The sequence below is a fragment of the Podarcis cretensis genome (assembly GCF_951804945.1).
Source record: "Podarcis cretensis genome assembly, chromosome: 13".
NCBI lineage: Eukaryota > Metazoa > Chordata > Lepidosauria > Squamata > Lacertidae > Podarcis > Podarcis cretensis.
The window spans coordinates 57,225,904-57,253,008 of record NC_137182.1 but is presented as its reverse complement, the minus strand read 5'-3'; the positions used below and the strand labels follow the sequence as shown (position 1 = coordinate 57,253,008).

The 27,105-nt window shown below is 48.6% G+C and overlaps 2 protein-coding genes across 2 annotated transcripts; both read right to left on the bottom strand.

Moving 5' to 3' along the window:
* Window positions 1-1,393: 1,393 nt before the first annotated feature.
* Window positions 1,394-24,786, bottom strand: LOC307201680 (uncharacterized protein; the record flags this gene model as incomplete). The annotated part of the gene is made up of 6 exons (XM_079950974.1): window positions 24,665-24,786; window positions 22,975-23,444; window positions 22,717-22,798; window positions 22,406-22,488; window positions 6,530-6,656; window positions 1,394-3,228 (listed from the first exon to the last, which is right to left on the bottom strand). The coding sequence occupies exons 2-6, from the start codon at window positions 23,392-23,394 to the stop codon at window positions 1,394-1,396; spliced, it is 2,547 nt and encodes an 848-aa protein (XP_079807100.1). The 5' UTR covers window positions 23,395-23,444; window positions 24,665-24,786.
* On the bottom strand, window positions 11,973-22,370 carry LOC307202188 (uncharacterized protein). Its single transcript, XM_079951949.1, has 2 exons — window positions 21,750-22,370; window positions 11,973-13,780 (listed from the first exon to the last, which is right to left on the bottom strand). The coding sequence occupies exons 1-2, from the start codon at window positions 21,907-21,909 to the stop codon at window positions 12,366-12,368; spliced, it is 1,575 nt and encodes a 524-aa protein (XP_079808075.1). The 5' UTR covers window positions 21,910-22,370; the 3' UTR covers window positions 11,973-12,365.
* Window positions 24,787-27,105: the final 2,319 nt, after the last annotated feature.

The window sequence follows — 27,105 nt, the reverse complement described above, 5'->3', positions numbered from 1 at the left end:
TCAGGACGGTTCCCACCATTAAAATGCAAAATAAAAACACAACCTAGATAATAAAAACAATAAAAAATGAAACAAAGCAATCATCTGCCTCACACACATTTAAAGGGTTAGAGAAAGTTTAGTAAGCCAAAGGCCGGATTGTTATGTTGTACTTACTCAAAGACCCTTCCAAATTCACAGCCAATCACCGCTCACCCCCAGAATTTGAAACTTCCCCCTCCCCCAGCTAACATTGCCTTAAATCTATTATAATACTGTACTTACTATTATTACATTAATTACTTTGCTAGAGGAGTACACAACTTTAGACACAAACACCAGAATACGGCACCCAAATTTTAAGCAAACATGCACAAACAATTTCTAAGAGTCTCATGGGAGAGCCAGTGTAGTAGATTGCCAGAGTATTCGACTACACCCTGGGTGACCTGGGTTAAATCCCGACTTGGCCATGAAGCTCACTGGACAGCCTTGGGGAGCCAAACCTAACTCATAGTTGTTATGAATGGCATGTTTTGAATGAGCCGCAAGATGGCTGAAGACCACCACACATTTTAGGCTGAAGAACACCTCACAAAATGGATGCTATTATGAAGTGTGTTATTAATGAACTGTGCTGATCAAAAGAAGCGAATGGAATGTTCATGTTCTGGCAAAAAGTCCTGTATCTACAGTGAAGCATAAAGACTAAGCCATGCAATGCAAGCCCCAAACAGTGGGTGTTGTACCGTGCCAGAAGACCGGGTACAAACAGTAAGGGTTGTGATATGCCTAGAAGATGCTAAAGATGGAGGACTTCCAAGAACATGCTAAGAACTGCCAGGAACATGTCACTCAGGAACATGAGACTTAGATGCACAATGAGAAGAGCGTATAAGATTAGTCTCTTTCGGATTGAGGTGTGAGTCAGACGCAGTTGAGATCCGGCTGCCTGCCAGCCAACCTAGAGAAGGTGTGTGTGTGTGTGTGATTGCGTGTGTGTCTGAGTGCATGTTCCCTTGTCTTGTTATGTGTTAAGTTTGTTAATCAATAAAGCAATGTTATATAGAAATTCCAATACGCATTGGTTGTCTCATTGCTTATTTGTGTTTTCTCTCTGGGGTGCACTATGTCTCATACAAGCTAAACATCTAAACAGACAAGGAACCTGATTATTCTGTACAGGGTTATTCTCACGATTGTAAAGGAGGTGAAGAACCATGTAACCCCACAAGAACATAACAAGAAAGAAGATTCTGACTAATCATCAAGATGCATTGCATTGGTCAGACTAGATGACCCTAAGAATCCCTCCCAAAGCTACTATTCTATAACTCCAGGATTTTCCCCACTGTGAGTTTTTCATGGGAAGTGAGATTTCCTTCCAGCTGAAGCTCTTTCCGCATTCCAAGCCCTATTCGGGTTTATCCGTCGTATGAATTCTTTGGTGGGAAGTAAGGTGGTCTCTCCGACCGAAGCTCTTCCCACATTCCAAGCACTCATATGGCTTCTCCCCTGTATGAATCCTTTGGTGGGAAGTGAAATGGGCGCTCCATCTGAAGCTCATTCCACACTCTTGGCATCCAAATGGTTTCTCCCCAGTGTGAATTCTCTGATGTCGATGGAACCCATATCGTGTAGTAAAGCACTTTGTGCAGTCCAAGCAGTGATATAGTTTCTCCCCTGTATGAATTTTTTGGTGGGAAGTAAGACTGTCCGTCCTGGAGAAGCTCTTTCCACATTCCACACACTGGTATGGTTTCTCCCCTGTATGAATTCTTTGGTGGGAAGTGAAATGGGACCTGTCACTAAAGCTCTTTCCACACTCTTGGCATCCAAATGGTTTCTCTCCCTTATGAATTCTCTGATGTCGATGGAAGGCTTTTCGTGTAGTAAAGCACTTCTCACATTCCAGGCACTGAAATGGTTTCTCCCCTGTATGAATTCTGAGGTGAGAAGTGAGACTCTCCTTCCTGAAGAAAGTCTTCCCACATTCCACACACTGGTATGGTTTCTCTCCGCTGTGAATACTCTGATGTTGACGGAAGTATTTGCTTGTGGGAAAAGACTCCCCACAGTCCAAGCACTTATATGGTTTCTCCCCTGTATGAATTCTTTGATGGGAAGTGAGACATGAGCTCCGCCTGAAGCTCTTCCCACACTCCAAGCACTGATATGGTTTCTCTCCAGTGTGAATTCTCTTGTGTTGATGCAAGTCTCTTCTTGTAGTAAAGAACTTATCGCATTCCACACACTGAAATGGTTTCTCCCCTGTATGAATTATTCGATGGGAAGTGAGATAGGTCCACTTCCTAAAGCTCTTCCCACACTCCAAGCACTGATATGGTTTCTCCCCAGTGTGAATTCTCTTATGTTGATGTAAGTTTCTTCTTGTACTAAAGAACTTCTCACATTCCGGGCACTGAAATGGTTTCTCCCCTGTATGAATTCTTTGATGGGAAGTGAGACCTCCCTTTTGACTGAAGCTCTTCCCACACTCCAAGCACAGAAATGGCTTCTCCCCACTGTGAATACTCTTGTGTTGATGCAAGTCTCTTCTTGTAGTAAAGCACTTCTCACATTCAAGACACTGAAATGGTTTCTCCCCTGTATGTATTCTTTGATGGGAAGTGAGACCTCCCTTTTGACTGAAGCTCTTCCCACATTCCATGCACTGAAATGGTTTCTCCCCTGTATGAATCCTTTGATGGGAAGTTAGCCTATGCTTCCGCCTGAAGCTCTTCCCACACTCCAAGCACTGATATGGTTTCTCTCCAGTGTGAATTCTCTTATGTTGCCATAATTTTTTTCTTGCAGCAAAGCACTTTGTGCATTCTAAGCACTGATATGGTTTCTCCCCAGTATGAATATTTAGATGGGAAGTAAGACTATTATTCCGACTGAAGCTCTTTCCACATTCCAAGCACTGATATGGTTTCTCCCCCGTATGAATTCTTTTATGGGCTTTGAGATGTGAACTGTGATTGAAGCTCTTCCCACATTCCAAGCACTGAAATGGTTTCTCCCCTGTATGAATTCTTTGATGGGAAGTAAGACTATTCTTCCGACTGAAGCTCTTCCCACATTCCAAGCACTGAATTGGTTTCTCCCCTGTATGAATTCTTTGATGGGAAGTGGCATTTGAGCCCTGACTGAAGTTCTCTCCACACTCCAAATCTTGATATGGCTTCTCCACTGTGTGGACTTTGTCCTGTTGTCCCTTCTTCTTAATTTCTAATTCATCACCACCTGCAACAAAGAGAGGAACAGATCAGAGCCCAAGAAAGAAATGGAGTTCCCAGTTTTTTAATAATGCTAATGAACACTTGTGATCAATGAAGATCTGACGGGAGTTAGATGGGAAGTCTTACAGCAGAGTTCACTGCCTTTGCTGACTGACATTCACTGACATATTTATGGGAAATTCAGATTCAAAAAGCCTGTTCTTGTTTGGGATGAAATTTCTTTGGCTCAATCATCAAACCAACTCCATCTGCAAGGTCAGAAGTCTATTTGAATATGAATTGGATTCTCTGTCTACCAATTACCTAGCGTCCAGGGGAGAATTAAACTGCTGGGTAATGACAGAATTCTAAATGTGTCTTGAAAATGTATCAAAAAGCTCAAAACTAATTACTGGTCATTTCAAAAGATTAAAATGAATATATTATTCTGAAAGTTTGCCTTTATTAACTTCTAAGCTACACTGTTCGTTACTACCACCAAACAAATACGGGTGTTTCCTAACAACAAGCCCTGGCTAAACAGGGATGTGTATCTTCTGCTAAAGGCAAGGAATGCTGCTTTTCACTCTGGCGATGCGCAACAGTATAGAGAAGCTAGAGCCAAACTGAAAAAGGGCATCAGGGATGCTAAAGCCATGTACTGCCGGAGGATCGAAAAGCATTTTGAGAGCTCCGACCCTCGTCGTGTATGGCAAGGCCTGCGACAAATTACAGGGCAAAATATTAAAAACGAACTGGCTAACAGCAGTGCGCACCTGGCTGATCAGCTGAATCAATTCTTCAGTCGTTTTGAGGTGGGAACTGGAACCACCGTCACTACAGCATTGGCTACCAGCACACCATCAGGAACTATTACTGATAAACAACCACTTTTATTACAGACCTCCGATGTACAACGTGCTTTTCGGAGCATTAATATTAGGAAGGCAGCTGGACCGGATGGAATTATGGGACGAGTTATTAGGGACTGTGCTGCAGAATTAGCTGGTGTATTTACGGACATTTTTAATCTATCCCTGTTGCAGGGTACTGTCCCTACCTGCCTGAAGACATCGATTATAGTGCCAGTCCCTAAACAGTCAGTGGTGGTATCTCTCAATGACTACAGACCAATAGCCCTAACATCTGTCGTTATGAAATGCTTTGAGAGATTGGTGCTAGATTATATTAAGGCTGGTCTTCCATCCACTCTAGATCCGTTCCAGTTTGCATACAGAAGGAATAGATCTACTGATGATGCTATTTCCATCGCTGTCCATACTGTACTGAGTCATCTAGAACGACAGGGAACCTACGCAAGGCTGTTGTTTGTGGACTACAGTTCTGCCTTTAATACAATTCTACCAGACAGGTTATTCCTTAAAATGACCAATTTGGGTATACATCAGAAGATCTGCTTGTGGGTAAGGAATTTCCTGACCGATAGGCCGCAGACAGTGAGAATGGGACCTTACCACTCTTCTACTCTAGTATTAAGCACAGGAGCCCCTCAGGGGTGTGTGTTAAGCCCCTTCCTCTATTCCCTGTACACATTTGACTGCACCCCACTGTATAAGTCCAACAAAATCATCAAATTTGCGGATGATACAACAGTGGTGGGGCTCATTAGTGAGAATGATGAGGCTGCTTATAGGAAAGAAGTACAGGGGTTAATTCAATGGTGTAAAGAAAATAATCTTATGCTTAACACCAAAAAAACCAAAGAACTCATAATTGATTTTAGGCGAAAGAAAAGTGTATTTTTACCATTGCACATAAATGGCGAGGAGGTGGAGAGGGTTGGTAGTTTTAAATACCTGGGCACTTACATCTCTGAGGACCTCTCATGGACTGCAAATATTAATATGGTTGTGAGGAAGGTGCAGGGGAGGTTGTATTTCCTGAGAATGCTCAGAGGATTGAATCTATCTCAGCACCTACTTCTGTCCTATTATCATAGTACCATTGAGAGTGTCTTAACCTATAGTATATTATCGTGGTATGGGAGCAGCTCTGGAATGGATAAAAAAGCCTTACAGAGAATAATTAAAATTGCCCAGAATGTTATTGGGCTCCAACTACCAACCCTGGATGAGATCTTCACGTCTCGCAGCTTGAAGAAGGCACACAATATCCTGAGAGATCCCACCCATCCTGCTCACAACCTCTTTGAACTGTTGCCTTCGGGCAGAAGATATAGGACAATGAAAACACGAACCACACGCCTTCTGAATAGTTTCTATCCAAGAGCTCTGATTGCACTAAACAATGATCTCAGGGCCAGTTGTAAGAAATAGCAAGCAGTGAGTAGTAAGGAATGAGATAGGTTTTAGGTTATGCTATGCTTCTAATAGGTTGTGTTATATTCTGGATTATGTATGTTTTAATAGATTATGTCTGAATAGGATGAGAGTGTTGGAGATACGTGCAAATGTGTATGTGAATCCGGTCTTGGGTGTTTGATTTTCGTTGTTGTGTATACTGTGTATATACGGACAATGACAATAAATTTATCTAATCTAATCTAATCTAATCTAATCTAATCTCCTTTCTCTGTTTTACCTGTGTGGAACGAACCGAAAACAGATGGTAAATTTTTATAAGTGCAGAGAAGCAGAGAAGGTCAAAGAAGGAGAACTAATAAATCATAATTAGTAAATCATAGCAAAGATAACAACGAAGCCTTTTGATTTTTGATAGGTCATAACCAGCAGCTAATGGACAAAATGTGCAGAATGGCTGGAGAGGTTTGAGAGAGACTGCAGGTGAGAGAATGGACACAATCCGTTGGGGAAAAACCTGAGACAGCAGTAGATGAAGAAAAGTCCACAGATTTAGAAATGTAAAAAGGGATGAAGGAAGGAAGGAAGGAAGGAAGGAAGGAAGGAAGGAAGGAAGGAAGGAAGGAAGGAAGGAAGGTGGGTGTTACGAAGCCGGAAGAGATTTATGGATGATTGGAGGTGGCAAAGACTGATCTGGAAATTAATACATAGGCAGAAAAAAACCTCCCATCTATTGGAAATCAATTTGGATAAAGACTTTTTGCTCCACCAAAAAATCCACACAAACAAAAACCTGGCAGAACCGACTTCCCTGAACACGCAGAAAGCCCATCCACACCCTGATCCCTGTGCAAAAAGGCAGAAGGGGAGGAACAATATTCACAGACAAAACAGTCCCCTCCATGCCAGGTGAGCTGTGGGGGTGTGAGAATCCCAGGTGCTCTGGGTGGCAACGTTGGGATCCATCCAAATATGGGAGGTTTGTCCCAGAGAAATATCTGTTGAATTCCAAAACAGAGATGATGACCCAAGAGGGAACTTTACCCAGAGAGATCATGGTCCTCCAAGTCTCCTCCATGACTTCCTTATGCAGAGCTCTCTGGGCAGGATCCAGCAACGCCCACTCCTCAGCCGTGAAACAAACAGCGACATCTTCAAAAGAAACTGAGCTCTGAAAGAAAAATATCCTTCTCTTAGGCAGCATAAAGATTATTTCCTGCACGTTGCTCTTTTGCTTCCTGCCTGGGTTGTCTTAATTGGATTGGTCTGCTGCACATTTGGATTATTGGTGCTTATTTTAATGCTTTAATGGAGTTCTTTCATAGTGTACGGTGGTACCTTGGGTTACAGATGCTTCAGGTTACAGACTCCGCTAACCCAGAAATAGTACCTCGGGTTATTAACGAATTAAGTTCTTAACCCGAGGTACCACTGTATTTTAATGATGGATATGAATCTTAGTGAAAATGGGTGGAACTTCACATTGTTTTATTCAGATCAATTTGTCTGTGCAAGTGTCCCAGTTTGCCAAATGAAAGAATCCTTCTCTCCTCTCCTTGTGTGTTGTTCTGGGATGGAAAGACTCTCCAAATGTCCTAAAGACAATTTGTAAGAAATAATACTAGCGACATTCAGAGTTAAGGTGAAGTGGCTACTCATTATCCTCAGCACATAAACCTTCATTAATGGCATTTTCAGCCTTTGTTAAGGGCAGCTTTGACAGAAGCAGTGAGGAGGGGAGAAATTTGTTCGGTCTCAGAAACGCCCTCTGTCCCTCGCCCCCACCCCTCAGCCTCTTTCCCCCCAAGACTCCTTCCCCCCACCTGATCTGGTTCCTCAGCGGCTGTTTCCCCTCCACCAGGATGAAGAGATGGAGGAGGAGGTCTTGCCGGCATCCTTCTTTCACCTGCGAGAGACAAAGGGAAGTGGGGACACAGGAGTGCAGGATGCTTCTCTCAGAGGTGCATTTGGGAGTTTGTCCCCATTTCATATTTTAGTTATGTTTAAATACATCTCTCCTTTGGGCTCTTCACCCCAATTGTCTTCCCCATAACACTGAAAGAACCCACAGATGAGTTTGAGAATCACCAGAATGTGACCACACAGAGGAAAAACTCCTTTCTCCTCACCCAACGACCTCTCTCTGGTGTCCAACGAATTCCTCTCTGCCCCAATGGAATCAGGACCCATTTCTGCAGACAGATCTGCAGAATTTTCCTGAAAGAGAAACAAGGATTCAAAACAGAGAATGGGGAGAAAGGTTAGAAAAGGGGAAAGGACGAGGAATTTGGAGAGGTTTTTAAGATCTTCTCCCCCCTTGGAGCCCCTTGGGAGCATCCAGAGGAAAGTCTCTCTCACCTGCTTCTCCGCCTGCTTCCTCTCCTCTGCCTGACTCAGGAGGAAACCTTCGGCCAGGGCCACCGCCTGGGAACTGGTCTCCGCTCCGCATTCCCTCACCCAGCTCTCCATCTCCGCTGGAAGGACAGCCAGGAACTGCTCCAAGATCACCAGGTCCAGCATCTCAGCTTTTGTGTGCCTTTCCGGCTTCATCCACTGATGGTCAAAGCGGTAGAGTTGGCTGCAAAACTCTCGGGGTCCTTTCGCCTCTTGGGAGCAGAACCACCTGAATTGCCGGCTCTGCATCTCTGAGCAAAGGGTGTCCTCCTCTCCCAGGATCTTCTGCCCAGAGCTTTCCCAGAATCCCCCCCTGCTCCCCGTTTCCATAGCATGGCCTCTTCCTGCTCCAGGGCCAGCTGAGCCTTGCTCATCCATCTTTAGGAAGGAATCCATTTTTTTCTTTGACCAAGTTCTGTCTGTCTGAATTAGAGGTGCTGCCAAATACTGCAACGGAAATAAATTGACCCACTGTCAGGAGAATAGAAAGGTTCTTTGAGCAAGTGTGGATGAGTCTTGCTAGGAACCAGGGCTGGACTGCACCACAGGCCAGACTCTGAGCTTTCTGTAAGAAAAAAAGGAAGGAGAAGAAGAAATCCTCTTGCCCTCCTAGGGGGAAAGTGACCAGGCCAAAAGTGGAGGCAAATGAAGGGGTTTCTGTGAGACGAATCAGCCTATTGGCTCCTGCCTCTCAGTGTTTTCAGTCCAGGAATGAAATCAGCACTTTGCATCTCCACATCTCCAGACAGACTCCTGGGGTGGGATCCCTTTTTCTCTGTTCTGAGGGTCAGATCCTGATCTGGCCAAGCCCTTGAGAGCCAAATGGGCGAGGCCAAAGTTCATGTGGGACGGACCAAAGGACAGCACTAAGAAGCAAGTGCAATATTGAGTTTTATTATTGTGTTTTAAAGTCATCGGCTGCTCTGGGATCTTACAGCGAAGAGTGGGTAATGAAAATAATAATAATAAAAATACTGTGACGTAGCTTGACCTCCCCACAGCCAGCTCTGTCTGGGGCTTCTCCTGGATCCAAACTACTCCCTGGGGGGCTCGGGGGGCCTCAGTGACTAGCAGGATCCCTTTCCAGCTCAGACAGAGAGGACCAGGCCAGGGTCCTCCACGCTCTGGACCCCAAGAGGCCATGGCAGTGCCCTCTAGGCGGAGCTGCCCAAATGCTCTCTTGATTCCTTGTCTTTCTATCTCCCCCTTTTCTCCAAGGAGCTCCAGGGGGCATCCATGGGGGCCCCCTCCTCACTGAAGCCCCACCACCTTGAGAAGACATCTAATTCCCCTCTCAAACTCTCCAATTTTCCTTGCCCAATTCAAGGGGCTCACATTTGGTACCCCAAATATCAGAACACCAGCAGGACTGGGGCGCAAGAGCCCCTCTCTCCCCCTGCGCTTCCTTCCAGCAACTGGACCCCCCTGCATCCCGGGGACCCCCCTCTTCTCCCCACTGCAGAGACTCACCGGCTCCCCGGAGGCGCCCAGGATGCAGCACGTGCAGAAGAGAGAGGCAAAGGCCCCTCCTCCCTTTTAGGCAGGCGGGAGGGAGGGGGAGGGGCTTGGGCTCGGGAGTTTCTCCCCCCCCCCCCACTTGACTTCCTCTCCCCTCTAGGAATCCAGCTCAATCCCCTTTAACCCTTGGCAAGCCAGCGCCCCTCCTCTCCCTCTGGTGTCCTGTGCCGGGGAGTTCCGCAGGTGAACTCTGCCTTGCGTTTAATTTTATCTGTCCTGAATCTTCCAACATCCCGACTCCTTGGATGTCTTTGAGTTCCGCTGCCAGGAGATGCAACTCTCCATCCACTTTCTCTAGGGCAGGCTTGGCTTTTGAAAATTAGGGGGGGGGCTCAGTAATTAGCTAATTGGGAACCACTGCTCTGAAGTCTAAAGTAAAGAGCCCCAGAGGCTGCAACTTTTCTTCATAGCAAAGTCTGCCTGGATCATTTTGGCAGCCCTTTTCTGAACCTTTTCCAACTCCTCAAACATCCTTCATGCGGAGAGGCGACTGTACCCCCCATGAGGTTACGCCATAGATTGGTGACGGGGGGGGGCTGCAGGGCTCTGTCCGGGGCCTGGTGTGGCTCAGTCTGTCGATCTTGGATGGAGGAGTTGAGGGGATGCTCATCCAGTTTGCAGATGACACCAAACTGGGAGGGAAGGCACGAAGGACAGAATCGGGATTCAAGATTACCATTTGCAGATTGGAGAACTGGGGGCAAGCTGACAAAATGAATTTCCATAGGGACAAAGGTCAGATTCTGCACTTAGGCAGGAAGAACCAGATGCACAAATATAGGGTGGGGGACATAGCAGTGCATGTGAAAAAGATCTTAGGGGTCTTGGTGGACCACAAGCTCAACCTGAGTTCACAGTGTGATGCAGCTGGGGGGGGGGGGGAGGCGGTTCTGGTGCGTCCAGTTCCGCGCTGCGGGGACTCAGCCGCCCTCTCCCGGGGGCTTCCCGCCTGGATTTCGCCCTCGCGCCCCCCGTCCTTTCCCCTTCTTCCCCACTGACCGGGACCCCATCTTCCCTCCCTGCCTGCGCGCCGGCGGAGGGCGAGGCGAGGCGCGATGGCGAGCAAGGTGCCTGCGCAGCGCGGGCTTCAGCCGCAGCCAGGCGCGCGCCCAGAGAAGCAGGCAGGGCCGTGGGCAGGGGGCGGCGAGGTGGGCCCCTGCCGGCTTGGGGGGCGCAAAATCGGCTAGAAATATATTCACAAATCTCTCTATAAACAAAAGTATCCATTATTGCCGGAGCAGCAGCTGGTCCAACTTGGAGGTGGGCGCGGCGGCAGCAGCAGCAGCATCAATAGAGATGGCTGGACGTAAAGGGAAGAGCGCGCGCCCCCGGAGACACGGAAAAGGTGTTTGTGTGGAGAGGGAGGCTTGGCCAGAAAAGAAGCGGCCCTGGTCGAGCAGAAGCCCCCCCCCGGTCCTGCCCTCTCGGCAGAGGGCGCGCACGTGTTTGTGTGGGGGGGAGTGGGCGCGCATGTGTGTGCCAAGTGGATGAATGGCGGAGGGAGCCAGCCCAGCCCTGGGCTTCAGCCCTCGGGGTTCATCTCCCACATCTTGGGGTCCCTTTGAGTGCCCTTCGATTTATGACCCTCCCTGCACCGTCTAGGGTGAGGAGAGAAGCGGGGAGAAGTTCTCTCCATTCACACACACCGCCCCTCCTTCCTTTATATTTATCTTGAGGCAAGAGAGGAGGAGCTTGAAATCCACACTAAACTCCAATGTGGAAGAGTCTGGCAGCCGCTGGATCCACCCCACAGGCCCCGCCTCCCGCCCTCACAGTGGCCAACCAGATGCCCATTATGGCAAACCCACAAGAGAGGTCCTCAGACAAGAGCCCCCTTCTCCCCTCCTGGGGTTTCCAGCAACTGAGGTTCAGAGCCATGGCTGCCTCCAGCTGGGAAGGCAGAGCAGAAGCAGCCTGGCTAGAAGGGGCCAGCCATATCCCTCCCCTCCATCAATGTCTCTCATCCTCTTTTAAAGCCATCCGAGTTGATGGCTATCACGGTCTCCTGCAGAGCAGCCAACTCCTAGGGGCCAAGGTCTGAAAAGCATTTGCCAGCATCCCCCTCCGGGAATGACCCACCCCTAATTTGGACAGCCGCTCCAGAAGGTATGGAAAGCTGCTGAGAGGTTGAGGGGATTTTAGAGGGACATGTTCCCCTGTCTCTCTCTCTCTTGAGAGAAGTCATCATCCAGGGCCACCAAAACAGTTTCTGGGCCAAAACTGGACCTAAACCCTGATTGAAATGGATGTAGAAAATCAGTTTCCTCCAAGAGCCCCTGGATCTGGTCCGCAACCACCCGCTCCAAAACTTTGCCCAGGAAAGGGAGATGAGCAACCAGCTGGTAGTTAGTGTGGGAATGTTCAGGGATGCAGGAGAGGATATATTGTTTGATTACATCCTTTCCAACTTGTGTTAACAAATTCCACAATTTAGCTGAGTAAAATTCCCCTTTTTAAGCTAACAGCGGATGCATTTCCTCAGGCTCGCTAAAGCCTCTATCATAAGTTTCATTTGTAATGTCCCCTTTAGTCCCTCATAAAAGATAAGACAGGACACAGTCTTCTGTAAAAGTATAAAAAGAGTTTACTCACTGACATTCTGTTCACAGTTGCAACCCAGAAGGCAGACTTAGCTTAGAAAAGTAATGTACACCTGGAAACTATCCCATAAGGAGACAGTCCCTTTGTCCTCTCTTGGCTGCAAGCCAAGAGGGCATCTTAGGCTGAGCAGATGTTGCTTCTTTGATGAAAGTAGTCAGAGAGAGAGGTGGCTGACCAGTCCTGCTCTTTGTTACCTGGGCAGGTGAGGTCATGCCCACCTCTAGTCACATGCAAACTGGGTGGATGGGGATGCTTTGAGAGTGCAGGTGGAGGCCTTGAGGTGGGTGAAATGGCCCCAGCCCCCACCAACTGCTTCATGGGACGTGAAATATTTATTCCAGGTGAATCTCCTTCCACATTCCAAGCACTATTCGGGATTCTCAGTTGGATGAATTCTTTGGTGGAAAGTGAGATGACACCTGCGGCTGAAGCTCTTTCCACACTCTTGGCATTGAAATGGTTTCTCCCCAGTGTGAATTTTCTGATGTCGACGGAAGTGTGTGCTTGTAGTAAACCTCTTCTTGCATTCCAAGCACTGATATGGTTTCTCCCCACTGTGAATTCTAGTATGGGAAGTGAGACTTGAGCTCCGACTGAAGCTCTTCCCACATTCCACGCACTGATATGGTTTCTCCCCCGTATGAACCCTTTGATGGGAATGGAGATTGGCCCTCTGACTGAAGCTCTTTCCACACTCCAAGCACTGATATGGTTTCTCCCCAGTGTGAATTCTCTTGTGTTGATGCAAGTCTCTTCTTGTAGTAAAGCACTTCTCACATTCCAGGCACTGATACGGCTTCTCCCCTGTATGAATTCTTTGATGGGAAGTGAGACTGTCCCTCCTGTAGAAGCTCTTTCCACATTCCACGCACTGGTACGGTTTTTCTCCGCTGTGAATACTCTGATGTCGACGGAAGTATTTGCTTGTGGGAAAAGACTCCCCACAGTCCAAGCACTGATATGGTTTCTCCCCGGTATGAATTCTTTCATGGATAGTGAGACATGACCTCCGATTGAAGTTCTTCCCACATTCCACACACTGAAATGGTTTCTCCCCTGTATGAATTATTTGATGGGAAGTGAGATGGTCGTTCCGCCTGAAGCTCTTTCCGCACTCCAAGCACTGATATGGTTTCTCCCCAGTGTGAATTCTCTTATGTTGTTGCAAGTCTCTTCTTGTAGTAAAGAACTTCTCACATTCCAGGCACTGAAATAGTTTCTCCCCTGTATGAATCCTTTGGTGGGAAGTGAAATGGGCTCTCCATCTGAAGCTCTTTCCACACTCTTGGCACTGAAATGGTTTCTCCCCAGTGTGAATTCTCTGATGCTGATAAAATAAATTTTGTGTAGTAAAGCACTTTGTGCATTCCAAGCACTGAAATGGTTTCTCCCCTGCATGAATTCTTTGATGGGAAGTGAGACTGTCCTTCCTGGAGAAGCTCTTTCCACATTCCACGCACTGGTACGGTTTCTCTCCGCTGTGAATACTCTGATGTCGACGGAAGCATTTGCTTGTAGGAAAAGACTTCCCACACTTCAAGCACTTATATGGTTTCTCCCCGGAATGAATTCTTTTATGCTCTTTGAGCTGTGAGCTGTGATTGAAGCTCTTTCCACATTCCAAACACTGAAAGGGGTTATTCCCAATATGATTTCTTAGATGGGAAGTGGCATGGGAGCTCTGACTGAAGTTCTCTCCATGTTCCAAATCTTGATATGGCTTCTCCACTGTGTGGATTTTGTTGTGTTGTCCCTTGTTCTTAATTTCTAATTCATCACCATCTGCAATGAAGAGAGGAACAGATCAGAGCCTAAGAAAGAAATGGAGTTCTCATTTTTTGAATAATGCCAATGAACACTTGTGATCAATGAAGATCTGAAGGGAGTTAGATGGGAAGTCTTACAGCAGAGTTCACTGCCTTTGCTGACTGACATTCACTGACATATTTATGGGAATTTCAGATTCAAAAAGCCTGTTCTTGTTTGGGATGAAATTTCTTTGGCTCAATCATCGAACCAACTCCATCTGCAAGGTCAGAAGTCTATTTGAATATGAATTGGATTCTCTGTCTACCAATTACCTAGCGTCCAGGGGAGAATTAAACTGCTGGGTAATGACAGAATTCTAAATGGGTCTGGAAAATATCTCAAAAAATCTCAAACTAACTACTGGTGATTTCAAAAGATTAAAATGAATATATAGTTCTGAGACTTTGCCTTTAACTTCATTTTTTAAAAAAATGATATTTATTCACATTTTACAAATTACAAAGAGAAAAGATAAAAAGAAAAAAAGAAAAATAGAAAGTACAGAAAAAATACAAACAATTGAAAAAAGAAACAGATCCAACCTTTACATCACTTGCTTTCATTCACTTACTTCCTTGACCTCCTCACACCTCCCATTTTTGTATTCTAATTCAGTTAGATATTTCAGCAAATCCTTTCCAGCTTTGTTTTTATCTTAATAATTTATCTTAATATATTGTGATTTTACATTCTCTTCTTTCACCAAATTATTTTTACTTAATCCTTTATATCTTTTCTGCTAAAACCAGATAATTCTATTCCAACATCTTTCTAACATTCCTTAATTTTACAATATTTCTGAAGATAAACTTTAAATTTCTTCCAATCTTCTTCCACCGACTCTTCTCCTTGGTCTCGGATTCTGCAAGTCATCTCAGCCAGTTCCATGTAGTCCATCACCTTCGTCTGCCATTCCTCCCGGGTGGGTAGATCTTGTGTTTTCCAATACTTTGCGATGAGTATTCTTGCTGCTGTTGTGGCGTACATAAAGAAAGTTCTATCCTCCTTTAACACCAATTGGCCGACCATGCCCAAGAGAAAGGCCTCTGGTTTCTTCTGGAAGGTATATTTAAATACCTTTTTCATTTCATTATATATCATCAAAGGTCTTAATCTTTGGGCACGTCCACCAAAGGTGAAAGAATGTACCTTCAATCTCTTTACATTTCCAGCATTTGTTATCGGGCAGATGATAAATTTTTGCAAGCTTGACTGGTGTCATGTACCACCTGTAAATCATTTTCATTATATTTTCTCTTAAGGCATTACATGCCGTAAACTTCATACCTGTGGTCCATAACTGTTCCCAGTCAGCCATCATAATGTTATGTCCAACATCTTGTGCCCATTTAATCATAGCAGATTTAACCGTTTCATCCTGTGTATTCCATTTCAACAGCAAGTTATACATTCTTGACAAATTCTTAGTTTTAGGATCTAACAATTCTGTTTCCAATTTTGATTTTTCCACCTGAAAACCAATTTTCTTATCCAAATTAAAAACCTCCCTTATTTGATAGTAATGAAGCCAGTCTCGTACTTTGTTTTTTAATTTGTCAAAACTCTGCAGTTTTAATCTGTCTCCTTCTTGTTCCAAAATTTCCCAATATTTTGGCCAGTTTGCCTCCATACAGAGTTTTTTCAGAGCCTTAGCTTCCATTGGTGACAACTACTTTGCCTTTAACTTCAAAGCTACACTGTTGATAAATATCCTTTCTCTGTTTGTTTTTCCTATGCAGAATGGACTGAAAACTGACGGTAACTTTTTATAGGTGCAGAGAAGCGGAGACTGCAGGTGAGAGAATGGACAGAATCTGTTTGGGGGGGACGGACCTGAGACAGCAGTAGATGAAGAAAAGTCCACAGCTTTACAACGGAAGGAAGGAAGGAAGGAAGGAAGGAAGGAAGTGTCAGGGAACTGCCATCGGAGCCAAGGGTGGCGCTGAGGCTCCCTAATGATGATGCTGGAGAGGGAACCAGCAAAGGGAGAGAGGACGCTTCCGCTGGGGAAGGAGATAGAGGTGACACCAGGGAGAAAGGGGAGTCCGAGGGAGCTGCGGAGAGAAGGCTCCAGGACTCTTCCAGTGGAACCAGCGGGGAGAGCACAGGACCTCCTCTGGGGACGCCCACTCTGCGCAGACAGCTTTCGCGCAGAGAAGGGAGACGACGATTGGGTGTGAAAGAACTCTTATGTTGGAAGAAATTCAGGAAACGCCCACTGACGGATTCTTCCAGTGATTGAGACAGTCATGGTGTACTGACTGTCCAGCCTGGGGGGGGGGAGTTTTGTCCAAACTACTCAGCCTGGAGCAGTTTGCGCTTTACGCACAAGCAACCCCATACCCCATTACAGCAATCCGTCAGTCCTTGACATTGTTTGTGCGGAGGGAACGTCATGAGTCTGACAGGAGGAGCAGGCGCCGGAGAGGGAGCCAGGGGAGGACCAACTCTGGAGGAGAGAAACAGAGATTTGGAGCAACAGCTGGCTTTACTAGCGGCGTGGCTAGATGAAAGGCGGACTCAGGATGCTCAGGGGAAACCCACCCCCATTGGAAGGAAGGTACCGGGACTGGTGCATAAGTTTGGGGGCGACCCGAGGGACTATAATGGTTTTAAGACGGAGGTGCAGTATGCACTGGAACTGCAGTATGATGATTTTGTAGACGATGGTGCAAAAGTTGCCTTCGTGATTGGGCATCTTGAAGGCGGCGCCAGAGATTGGGTTAGACCCTTGATGGCATCGGACAATGCTGCATTAAAAGACCTGAAGAAGTTTTTTGGCGCCATGGATCACATGTTTTCGAGTGAGCTGGAGCAGAGCTTGGGGCGCAGAGAGCTGATGGCTTGCAAGCAAGGGAGCCAATCAGTTAGAGAGTACTGGTCACGGTTTTCAATGCTAATCCACGAACTTGGGTGAGAAGTGAGTTGGGAACCTATTCAGATGCTGTTTGAAGAAGGCTTAGCCCCCTGGGTTAAGGACGAACTTTCCCGCTCGCCCCGCCCACAATCGATGGATCAGCTGACCAAAATGGCGCTGGCGATTGGAATAAGACACGAAGCGCGGGCTTTGGAGAGGCAGGAAGGGAAAGCAGAGTGTTGGCATGACAACCAGATTCCTGAAATGCCGGGGCAACCTTCCCAGCCAGAGGAGCCAATGGAAATCGGAGGCGCGCGGGGTTTCAAACTCCGGAGAGGTGCGCAAAAAGGAGGGGAAAGCGACCAGAAAGTGTTTCCTCTGCCAGCAGCTGGGACATTTCGCCAGGGTGTGTCCGCTTGGCAAGGGATGGTGGGGGCCGCGAGCAGTGAGGAGGAGGGGCATTCACAGCAGGGAAACGAGAGCGCTTGGCTGCCGATCAAGGGGCACAGCAGCCAGGCAAACAACCAGTAAGAGTGCCCAAGCCAGACCCCCCCAGACCGGCCATAGCCATAGAGGTGGAGCTAGAGCTACCCAATGGACATCCTATTAAGGTGAAGGCACTGCTGGACTCAGGCAGTTCTTGCAATTTCTTTAGCTGGGACTTTGCACTAGAGCACCAACTGCAGCTGTTGCCCTTGGAGCGCCCCTTGCAAGTTACGACCATAGATGGGAGGGAACTCCTGGGGGGAGAAGTGACACACCAAACTCCTCCCATGAAGATGCGAGTCTCTAGGCATACTGAGACAATTGCATTTCATGTAGCCACACTGGCCGGGCCGCCAATCATACTGGGAATGAGCTGGTTGGCGCTGCATGATCCGGTGGTGGGAAACTCCTCCCATGAAGATGCGAGTCTCTAGGCATACTGAGACAATTGCATTTCATGTAGCCACACTGGCCGGGCCGCCAATCATACTGGGAATGAGCTGGTTGGCGCTGCATGATCCAGTGGTGGGATGGCACCAGCGCACAGTATCCTTTGGGTCAGCTCACTGTGTAGAACACTGCCACGGGGGGAGATCCCGAGGATGGCCGTAGCCAGAGTGGCAGGGTTGGAGGTGGAGGAAAAGGTGAGGATACCACCACAATACGCTGATTTGAAAGAAGTCTTCAGTGAGAAGGAGGCAGATAGGCTGCCCCCCCATAGGCCCTTTGACTGTCAAATCAACCTACTCCCAGGGGCTCAGCTGCCAGTGGGTAAGCTGTACGCCATGTCGGACAGAGAAATGCAGGAGTTGCGGAAGTTTATCGACAAGAACCTGAAGAGGGGTTTTATAAGAGAATCGAAGGTGGTGGGGGGCAGTCCAGTGTTTTTCGTGGACAAGAGAGACTCAAAAGAACTGAGATTAATTTGTGATTACAGGAGGTTAAATTCAATATCGGAGCCGGTAACCTTTCCAATGCCCAGAATCGATGACATTTTGACCAGGGTAAGGAAGGGAAAGGTTTTTACCAAGTTGGATCTTCAAGGGGCGTACAATTTAATTAGGATAAGGGAAGGGGAAGAATGGAAGACTACTATGTTCACCCCCCTGGGAGCCTTTGAGTACCTAGTTATGCCCTTCGGATTACAATCAGGCTCAGCATGTTTTCAAGGGTTCATGCACCACATGTTGGGGTCCCTCTTGTACAAGAACTGCGTGGCTTTCCTAGATGACGTCCTGATCTACTCGGAGAACGAGGAACAGCATGTAAAAGATGTCAGAGAAGTGCTGAAGAATTTGCAGGAGTACCAGTTGTGGGTGAAATTGGAGAAGTGCCAATTCCATGCCCAAGAGGTTGAATTCCTGGGTTACAGGTTGTCAGACAAGGGGTTAGCCATGGACCCAAGCAAGGTGCAGGCGGTGCTAGAATGGAAGACTCCTAAGAACCGAAAGGACGTGCAGAGGTTCCTGGGGTTTGCGAATTTCTACAGGAAGTTCGTCAAGAACTTTGTGCACTTGACTGCACCAATCACTGATTGTCTCAGTGGCAAGAAGAAGTTCATGTGGACGGCAGAGGCACAGCAATCCTTTGAGAAACTAAAAGGAACGTTCGCTTCGGAAGAGCAGCTCTTGCACGTGGACCTGCAGAAGCCAATGAGGGTGGAGACAGATGCGTCAGACAGAGCGGTAGGCGCCATTTTGCTTCAGCCTGGGGGGGAAAAGACCAGCTGGAGACCGTGCGCCTTTTTCTCGAGGAAGTTGAGCAAATCAGAACAAAACTACACAGTGTATGACAGGGAACTGCTTGCTATTCATGAAGCGTTCCGACGCTGGAGACATTTGTTGATAGGGGCTCAACACAAGATCCAGGTGTGCACGGACCATAAGAACCTGGAATACTGGAAGACTGCAAGGGTTCTCAACCAGAGACAGATGCGGTGGGCTCAGGAGTTTTCCAAATTTTCTTTTGAGATACGGTACATACCGGGAAAGGAAAACGTCCAAGCAGATGCCCTGTCCCGGAAACCAGAATACTTAGAAGGAGAGGGGGCACCAGAAGTACGACACGTGATACCCGAGGACCGATGGGTGTGTGGAGGAGTATTGGTTGGGAAAAGGGAACTGGCGGGGTTGACGAGGGACGACGAGTACGAACAAAACAAGATCAGGGAGCTCCGGGAAGCGGGTGAAAATCAAGGGGGTTTTCAGGAAAAGGAGGGAGCATTGTATTACAGGGGAGCATTGTACATACCAGAGGGAGACTTGAGGAGGAGGGTACTCAAGCAATCGCATGACAACCCCACGGCGGGGCACTTTGGTCAGCACAAGACCATGTTGCTTGTTACCAGGGAGTTCTGGTGGCCAAGAGTAAGGGAAGACGTGCGGGAATATGTGAGGGGGTGCGACCAATGCCAGCGGGCTAAGGGGGAGAAAGCAGCACCCACAGGGTTACTAGAACCCTTACCCACTCCGGAGAAGCCATGGGAGGTGGTATCCATAGATTTTATGACTGATTTGCCCGGGTCCAGGGGGAAAACAGCGGTCATGGTGGTAGTGGACCTGTTGACCAAGATGTGCCATTTCATTGCTTGCTCGCATGCAGTATCAGCAGAAGAAACAGCTAGGCTGTTTGTGGATCACGTTTTTCGGTTGCATGGCGCCCCCTTGAGGGTTTTATCCGACAGAGGAAGGCAATTCACTTCCAGGTTCTGGAGGAAGCTCATGAGCTTGCTTCAAGCTGAGGTGAGTTTCTCGACGGCTCGTCACCCAGAAACTAACGGGCAAGCGGAAAGGGCCAATAGCATACTCCAACAGTACCTACGATGTTACGTCGGTGAGAGAGAGAACGACTGGGTGGAAAAGCTGGCACTGGCTGCATTTGCTTACAATAACGCGGAGCATGTGTCCACGGGGATGAGTCCTTTCATGGCCAATTACGGGTGTCACCCCAGAGCCTTCCCAGGGGAGGGGGAGGGGAGGTGGAGTGTGCCTGCAGCGGAGCAATTTGTGGAAGAAATGGAGGCCTTACACCAGCAGCTTAAAATGAACCTGGAGAGGGCCAAGGAAGAGTTCAAAAGGCAGACAGACAAGCACCGCAGAGAAGGGGAGACAATAAGGGTTGGGGACCGGGTGTGGTTGTCAACCAAAGGGCTACCGTTCAAGGGAGGTTGTAAAAAATTACGGCCAAGAAGGCTGGGACCTTTTGAGGTCACGCAGCAGGTGAATCCTGTGGCTTTCCGGCTAAAGCTGCCAACCAACATGAAATTGCATCCGGTGTTCCACCGGTCTTTAATTTCACCATACCGAGAAGGGAGGGAGTTTCCGGGGCGAGAGAGAAATCCCCAGTCACCCAGAGGTGAAGGAGAGGGAACTCAGTAGTCAAGCAGCGGAAATACTTGACTCAAGGTGGAAGGGGAAGCAGGTGGAATATTTGGTAGCTTGGGAGGGAGAGCCTGAGTCAGAAAATGCGTGGGTGCCTGCAGGAGAGATAAGGGATGAGTATCTGCTGGGGGAGTTTCATCGCTGGTTTCCAAGGAAGCCGAAACCGTTGGCAAGATTTTGGGAAGAGCAATTTGGAACCACGGATGATGAAGAAGAATTTGTGGGGTATCCTCCTTCAGAGGGAGAGGGAAGGGAGGTATCAGAGGAAGAGGAGTCAGATTGGGGAGATTGGGTAGAGGACAGGAACGGCAGCAGGTGGAAAACGATGTTTGAATCCTCGGAGGAAGGGGAAAGTTCGTTCCAGGGGTTTCCCGCTTCGCCGCCCAGGAACCAGGGCGGGGGTGGGGAGGGCCCTGGGAGGGAGGTGGATGTCAGGGAACTGCCATCGGAGCCAAGGGTGGCGCTGAGGCTCCCTAATGATGATGCTGGAGAGGGAACCAGCAAAGGGAGAGAGGACGCTTCCGCTGGGGAAGGAGATAGAGGTGACACCAGGGAGAAAGGGGAGTCCGAGGGAGCTGCGGAGAGAAGGCTCCAGGACTCTTCCAGTGGAACCAGCGGGGAGAGCACAGGACCTCCTCTGGGGACGCCCACTCTGCGCAGACAGCTTTCGCGCAGAGAAGGGAGACGACGATTGGGTGTGAAAGAACTCTTACGTTGGAAGAAATTCAGGAAACGCCCACTGACGGATTCTTCCAGTGATTGAGACAGTCATGGTGTACTGACTGTCCAGCCTGGGGGGGGGAGTTTTGTCCAAACTACTCAGCCTGGAGCAGTTTGCGCTTTACGCACAAGCAACCCCACACTCCATTACAGAAAGAAAGAAAGAAAGAAAGAAAGAAAGAAAGAAAGAAAGAAAGAGAGAGAGAGAGAGAAGCTGTTCCAAAGCCAGAAGCTACAGTTAGAACTGGATATGGAACAACTGATTTGTTAAAACATGCCAAAAGTCCATCCACACCCTGATCCTTGGGCAAAAAGGCAGAAGCGGAGGAACAATATTCGCAGACAAAACAGTCCCCTCCATGCCAGGTGAGCTGTGGGGGTGTGAGAATCCCAGGTGCTCTGGGTGGCAACGTTGGGATCCATCCAAATATGGGAGGTTTGTCCCAGAGAAATATCTGTTGAATTCCAAAACAGATGATGACCCAAGAGGGAACTTTACCCAGAGAGATCATGGTCCTCCAAGTCTCCTCCATGACTTCCTTATGCAGAGCTCTCTGGGCAGGATCCAGCAAAGCCCACTCCTCAGCCGTGAAACAAACAGCGACATCTTCAAAATAAACTGAGTTCTGAAAGAAAAATATCCTTCTCTTAGGGAGCATAAAGATTATTTCCTGCACGTTGCTGTTTCGCTTCCTGCCTGGGTTGTTTTAATTGGATTGGTCTCTGCACATTTGGATTATTGGTGCTTATTTTAATGCTTTAATGGAGTTCTTTCATAGTGTATTTTAATGATGGGTATGAATCTTAGTGAAAATGGGTGGAACTCCACGTTGTTTTATTCAGATCATTCTCTCTGTGCAAGCTTTTCAGTTTGCCAAATGGAAGAATCCCTCTCTCCTCTCCCTGTGTGTTGTTCTGGGATGGAAAGACTCTCCAGGTGTCCTAAAGCCAATTTATAATGAATAATACCAGCGACATTCAGAGTTAAGGTGAAGGGGTTACTCTTTATCCTCAGTGCCTAAACCTTCATTAATGGCATTTTCAGCCTTTGTTAAGGGCAGCTTTGACAGAAGTCAAAAGGGGGTTCATTTGCCCCAAAAATGCCCTGTCTCCCCCCCCCTCAGCCCCTTTCCCCCCATAGCTCCTTCCCCCCACCTGATCCAGTTCCTCAGCGGCTGCTTCCCCTCCACCAGGATGAAGAGATGGAGGAGGAGGTCTTGCCGGCATCCTTCTTTCACCTGCGAGAGACAAAGGGAAGTGGGGACACAGGAGTGCAGGATGCTTCTCTCAGAGGTGCATTTGGGAGTCTGTCCCCATTTCATATTTTAGTTATGTTTAAATATATCTCATCTCCTTTGGCCTCTTGGCCCCAAGTGTCATACCGAAAAATACTGACAGAACCCACAGATTGGTTTGAGAATGGCCAGAATGTGACCCCAACTGAGAAGAAACTCCTTCCTCCTTACCCAGCGGCCCCCCTCTGGTGTCTAACGAAGTCCTCTCTGCCTCAGAGGAATCTGGTCCCGTTTCTGCCAACAGATCCTTTCCCTGAAATAGGAACAAGAATTTGTTATAGAGAATGTGGAGATGGGTTTGAAAAGGAATGGCTGGGACAAAAACTTGAGGGGTATCCAATGTCATTCCAAAAAAAAGGATGGGATTTAGGGATCTTCTCCCTCCTGTTTGGAGCCCCTTGGGAGCGTCCAGAGGAAAGTCTCTCTCACCTGCTTCCTCTCCTCCGCCTGACTCAGGAGGAAACCTTCGGCCAGGGCCACTGCCTGGGAACTGGTCTCTGCTCCGCATTCCCTCACCCAGCTCTCCATCTCCGCTGGAAGGACAGCCAGGAACTGCTCCAAGATCACCAGGTCCAGCATCTCAGCTTTCGTGTGCCTTTCCGGCTTCATCCATTGATGGTCAAAGTGGTAGAGCTGGCTGCAAACCTCTCGTGGTCCTTCAGCCTCCTGGTGACAGGACTGCCCGAACTGCTGGCTCTGCACTTCTGAGCGCAGGGTGTCCTCCTCTCCCAGGATCTTCTGCCCAGAGCTTTCCCAGAATCCCTCACTGCTCCCCGTTTCCATAGCATGGCCTCTTCCTACTCCAGGGCCAGCTGAGTCTTCCTCATCCATCTTTAGGAAGAAATCCATCTTTTCTTTGACCAAGTTCTGCCTGTCTGATTTAGAGGTGCTGCCAAATACTGCAAAGCAAACACATTGCTTTTAGGAAATTGGTGCACGGTCAGAAGAAGAAGGTCTCCTGAGCAAGTGTGGATGAGTCTTGCTAGGAACCAGGGCTGGACTGCACCCCAGGCCGGACTCTGAGCTTTCTTGAAGAAGGAAGGAAGAAGGAAGGAGAAGAAGAAGAAATCCTCTTGCTCTCCTGGGGGGAAAGTGACCAGGCCAAAAGTGGAGGCAGATGAAGGGGTTTCTGTGAGATGAATCAGCCTGGTGGCTCCCGCCTTTCCGTGTTTTCAGCCCAGGAATGAAGTCAGAACAATGCTTCATTTGTTCTGAGTGTAATGTGGGCACTAGGCCAGAGTGGGGCTCCTCAAGAGTTGCTCTCCCTCCCACCCCCATTTCAGGGCACTCTCCCTTTCTGCTTCTGTCTTGTTTTCTAGCACTCTGCATCTCCACATCTCCAGACAGACTCCTGGGGTGGGATCCCTTTTCCTCTGTTCTGAGGGTCAGATCCTGATCTGGCCAAGCCCTTGAGGGCCAAATGGGTGAGGCCAAAGTTCATGTGGGACGGACCAAAAGACAGCACTAAGAAGCAAGTGCAATATTGAGTTTTATTACTGAATTTTAATTAGCATTTTAATGTTGTCAACTGCTGTGGGGGCTAATGAAGGGCGGGTAATGAATAATGATAATCATAACCATAATAAAAATACTGTGACGTAGCTTGACCTCCCCACAGCCACCTCTGTCTGGGGCTTCTCCTGGATCCAACCTGCTCCCTGGGGGGCTCGGGGGGCCTCAGTGACTAGCAGGATCCCTTTCCAGCTCTGAGAGAGAGGACCAGGCCAGGGTCCTCCACACTCTGGACCCCATGAGGCCATGGCAGTGCCCTCCAGGCGGAGCTGCCCAAATGCTCTCTTGATTCCTTGTCTTTCTATCTCCCCCTTTTCTCCAAGGAGCTCCAGGGGGCATCCATGGGCCCCCCCCCTCACTGAAGCCCCACCACCTTGAGAAGACATCTAATTCCCCTCTCAAAGAGCTGCTTGGATGGCCGGTTCATTTCCTTGCCCAGTTCAAGGGGCTCACATTTGGTATCCCAAATATCGGAACATCTGCAGGACTGGGGCGCAAGAGCCCCTCTCTCCCCCTGCGCTTCCTTCCAGCAACTGGACCCCCCCTACATCCCAGGGACCCCCCTCTTCTCCCCATTGCACCCTTTGCAAGATGAGAAGAGACTCACCGGCTCCCCGGAGGCGCCATGGATGCAGCACGTGCAGAAGAGAGAGACAAAGGCCCCTCCTCCCTTTTAGGCAGGCGGGAGGGAGGGGGAGGGGCTTGGGCTCGGGAGTTTCTCCCCCCCCCCCCCCCCGCTTGACTTCCTTTCCCCTGTAGGAATCCAGCTCAATCCCTTTTAACCCTTGGCAAGCCAGCGCCCCCAGCTTGCCCCTCCTTCTCCCTCTGGTGTCCTGTGCCGGGGAGTTCCGCAGGTGAACTCTGCCTTGCGTTTAATTTTATCTGTCCTGAATCTTCCAACATCCCGACTCCTTGGATGTCTTTGAGTTCCACTGCCAGGAGATGTAACTCTCCATCCACTTTCTCTAGGGCAGGATTGGCTTTTGAAAATTAGGGGGGGGGGCTCAATAATTAGCTAATTGGGAACCACTGCTCTAATGAGCCCCAAAGGCTGCAACCTTTCTTCATAGCAAAGTCTGCCTGGATCATTTTGGCAGCCCTTTTCTGAACCTTTTCCAACTCCTCAAACATCCTTCATGCGGAGAGGCGACTGTACCCCCCATGAGGTTACGCCATAGATTGGTGACCAGGGGGGGCTGCAGGGCTCTGTCCGGGGCCTGGTGTGGCTCCGTCTGTCGATCTTGGATGGAGGAGTTGAGGGGATGCTCATCCAGTTTGCAGATGACACCAAACTGGGAGGGGCAGCTAATGGCACAGAAGACAGAATCGGGATTCAGGATGACCATTACAGATTGGAGAACTGGGGGCAAGTTAACAAAATTAATCTCAATAGGCATGAACCAGATGCACAAATATAGGATGGGGGACACCTGCCTTACTAGTAAAAGGTAAAGGTAAAGGTACCCCTGCCCGTACGGGCCAGTCTTGACAGACTCTGGGGTTGTGCGCCCATCTCACTTAAGAGGCCAGGGGCCAGCACTGTCCGGAGACACTTCTGGGTCACGTGGCCAGAGTGACATTGCTGCTCTGGTGAGCCAGAGCCGCACACGGAAACGCCGTTTACCTTCCCGCTGGTAAGCGGTCCCTATTTATCTACTTGCACCCGGAGGTGCTTTCGAACTGCTAGGTTGGCAGGCGCTGGGACCGAGCAGCGGGAGCGCACCCCGCCGCAGGGATTCGAACCGCCGACCTTTCGATCGGCAAGTCCTAGGCGCTGAGGCTTTAACCCACAGCGCCACCTGCGTCCCAGTGCCTTACTAGTAGTGCATGTGAAAAAGATGTTAGGGGTCTTAGTGGACCACAAGCTCAACATGAGTTCACAGTGTGATGCAGCTGGGGGAAAAGTGAATGCTATTCTAGGCAGCGTCCACAGAAGTCCAGTGTCCAGATCAAGGGAAGACACTACTGCACCATTATAACTTAGTCAGACCACACCTGGAATACTGTGTCCAGTTCCGGGCAAAACAATTTAAGAAAGATGTTGACCAGCTAGAAGTTGGTCAAATTTTAAGCAGACACAAATGCAGGCACAACTTCCCAGAGTCTCGTTGAGAGCAAGACCTGGATGATGCTGGTGAACACCGTGTCCAGGGCAGCTGTCTACCAGCTCCATCTGGGACGCAGGATGAGACCCTCCCTGTCCGCAGACTGCCTCACCAGAGAGGTGCATGCTCTAGTTATCTCCTGCTTGGACTACTGCCATGTGCTCTACAGCTAGACTGATGCCTGGGAGTGGGCATCGGGACCATGTAACTCTGGTCCTAAAGGATCTTCATTGGCTCCCAGTATGTTCCCGAGCACAATTCAAAATGTTGGTGCTGACCTTTAAAGCCCTAAACAATCTTGGCCCAGTATATCTGAAGGAGCGTCTCCACCCCCATCGTCCAGCCCAGACACTGAGGTCCAGCTCCAAAGGTCTTCTGCTGCTTCCCTCACTGCGAGAAGTGAGGTTATAGGGAACCAGGCAGAGGGCCTTCTCAGCAGTGGCACCTGCCCTGTGGAACACCTTCCCTTCAGGTGTCAAGGAGATAAAGAACTACACAACTTTTAGAAGAAATCTGAAGGCAGTCCTGTATCAGGAAGTTTTTAGTTTTTGATGTTTTATAATTTTTTATATGTACTGTAAGGCTCCCAGAGTGGCTCAGGAAACCCAGCCAGATGGGTGGGGTATAAATTTAACAACAACAGCACAATTATTATTAGTAGTAGTAGGTGGCGGGTGGCGCTGTGGTCTAGACCACTGAGCAGCTTGCACTTGCTGATCAGAAGGTCAGCGGTTCAAATCCCTGCAATGGGGTGAGCTCCCTTCACTCTGTCCCAGCTCCTGCCAACCTAGCAGTTTGAAAGCACGCCAGTGCAAGTAGATAAATAGGTACCGCTGTGGCGGGAAGGTAAATGGCATTTCCGTGCACTCTGGTTTCCGCCACGGTGTTCCATTGCACCAGAAGCAGTTTAGTCATCCTGGCTATCTGTGGACAAACGCCGGCT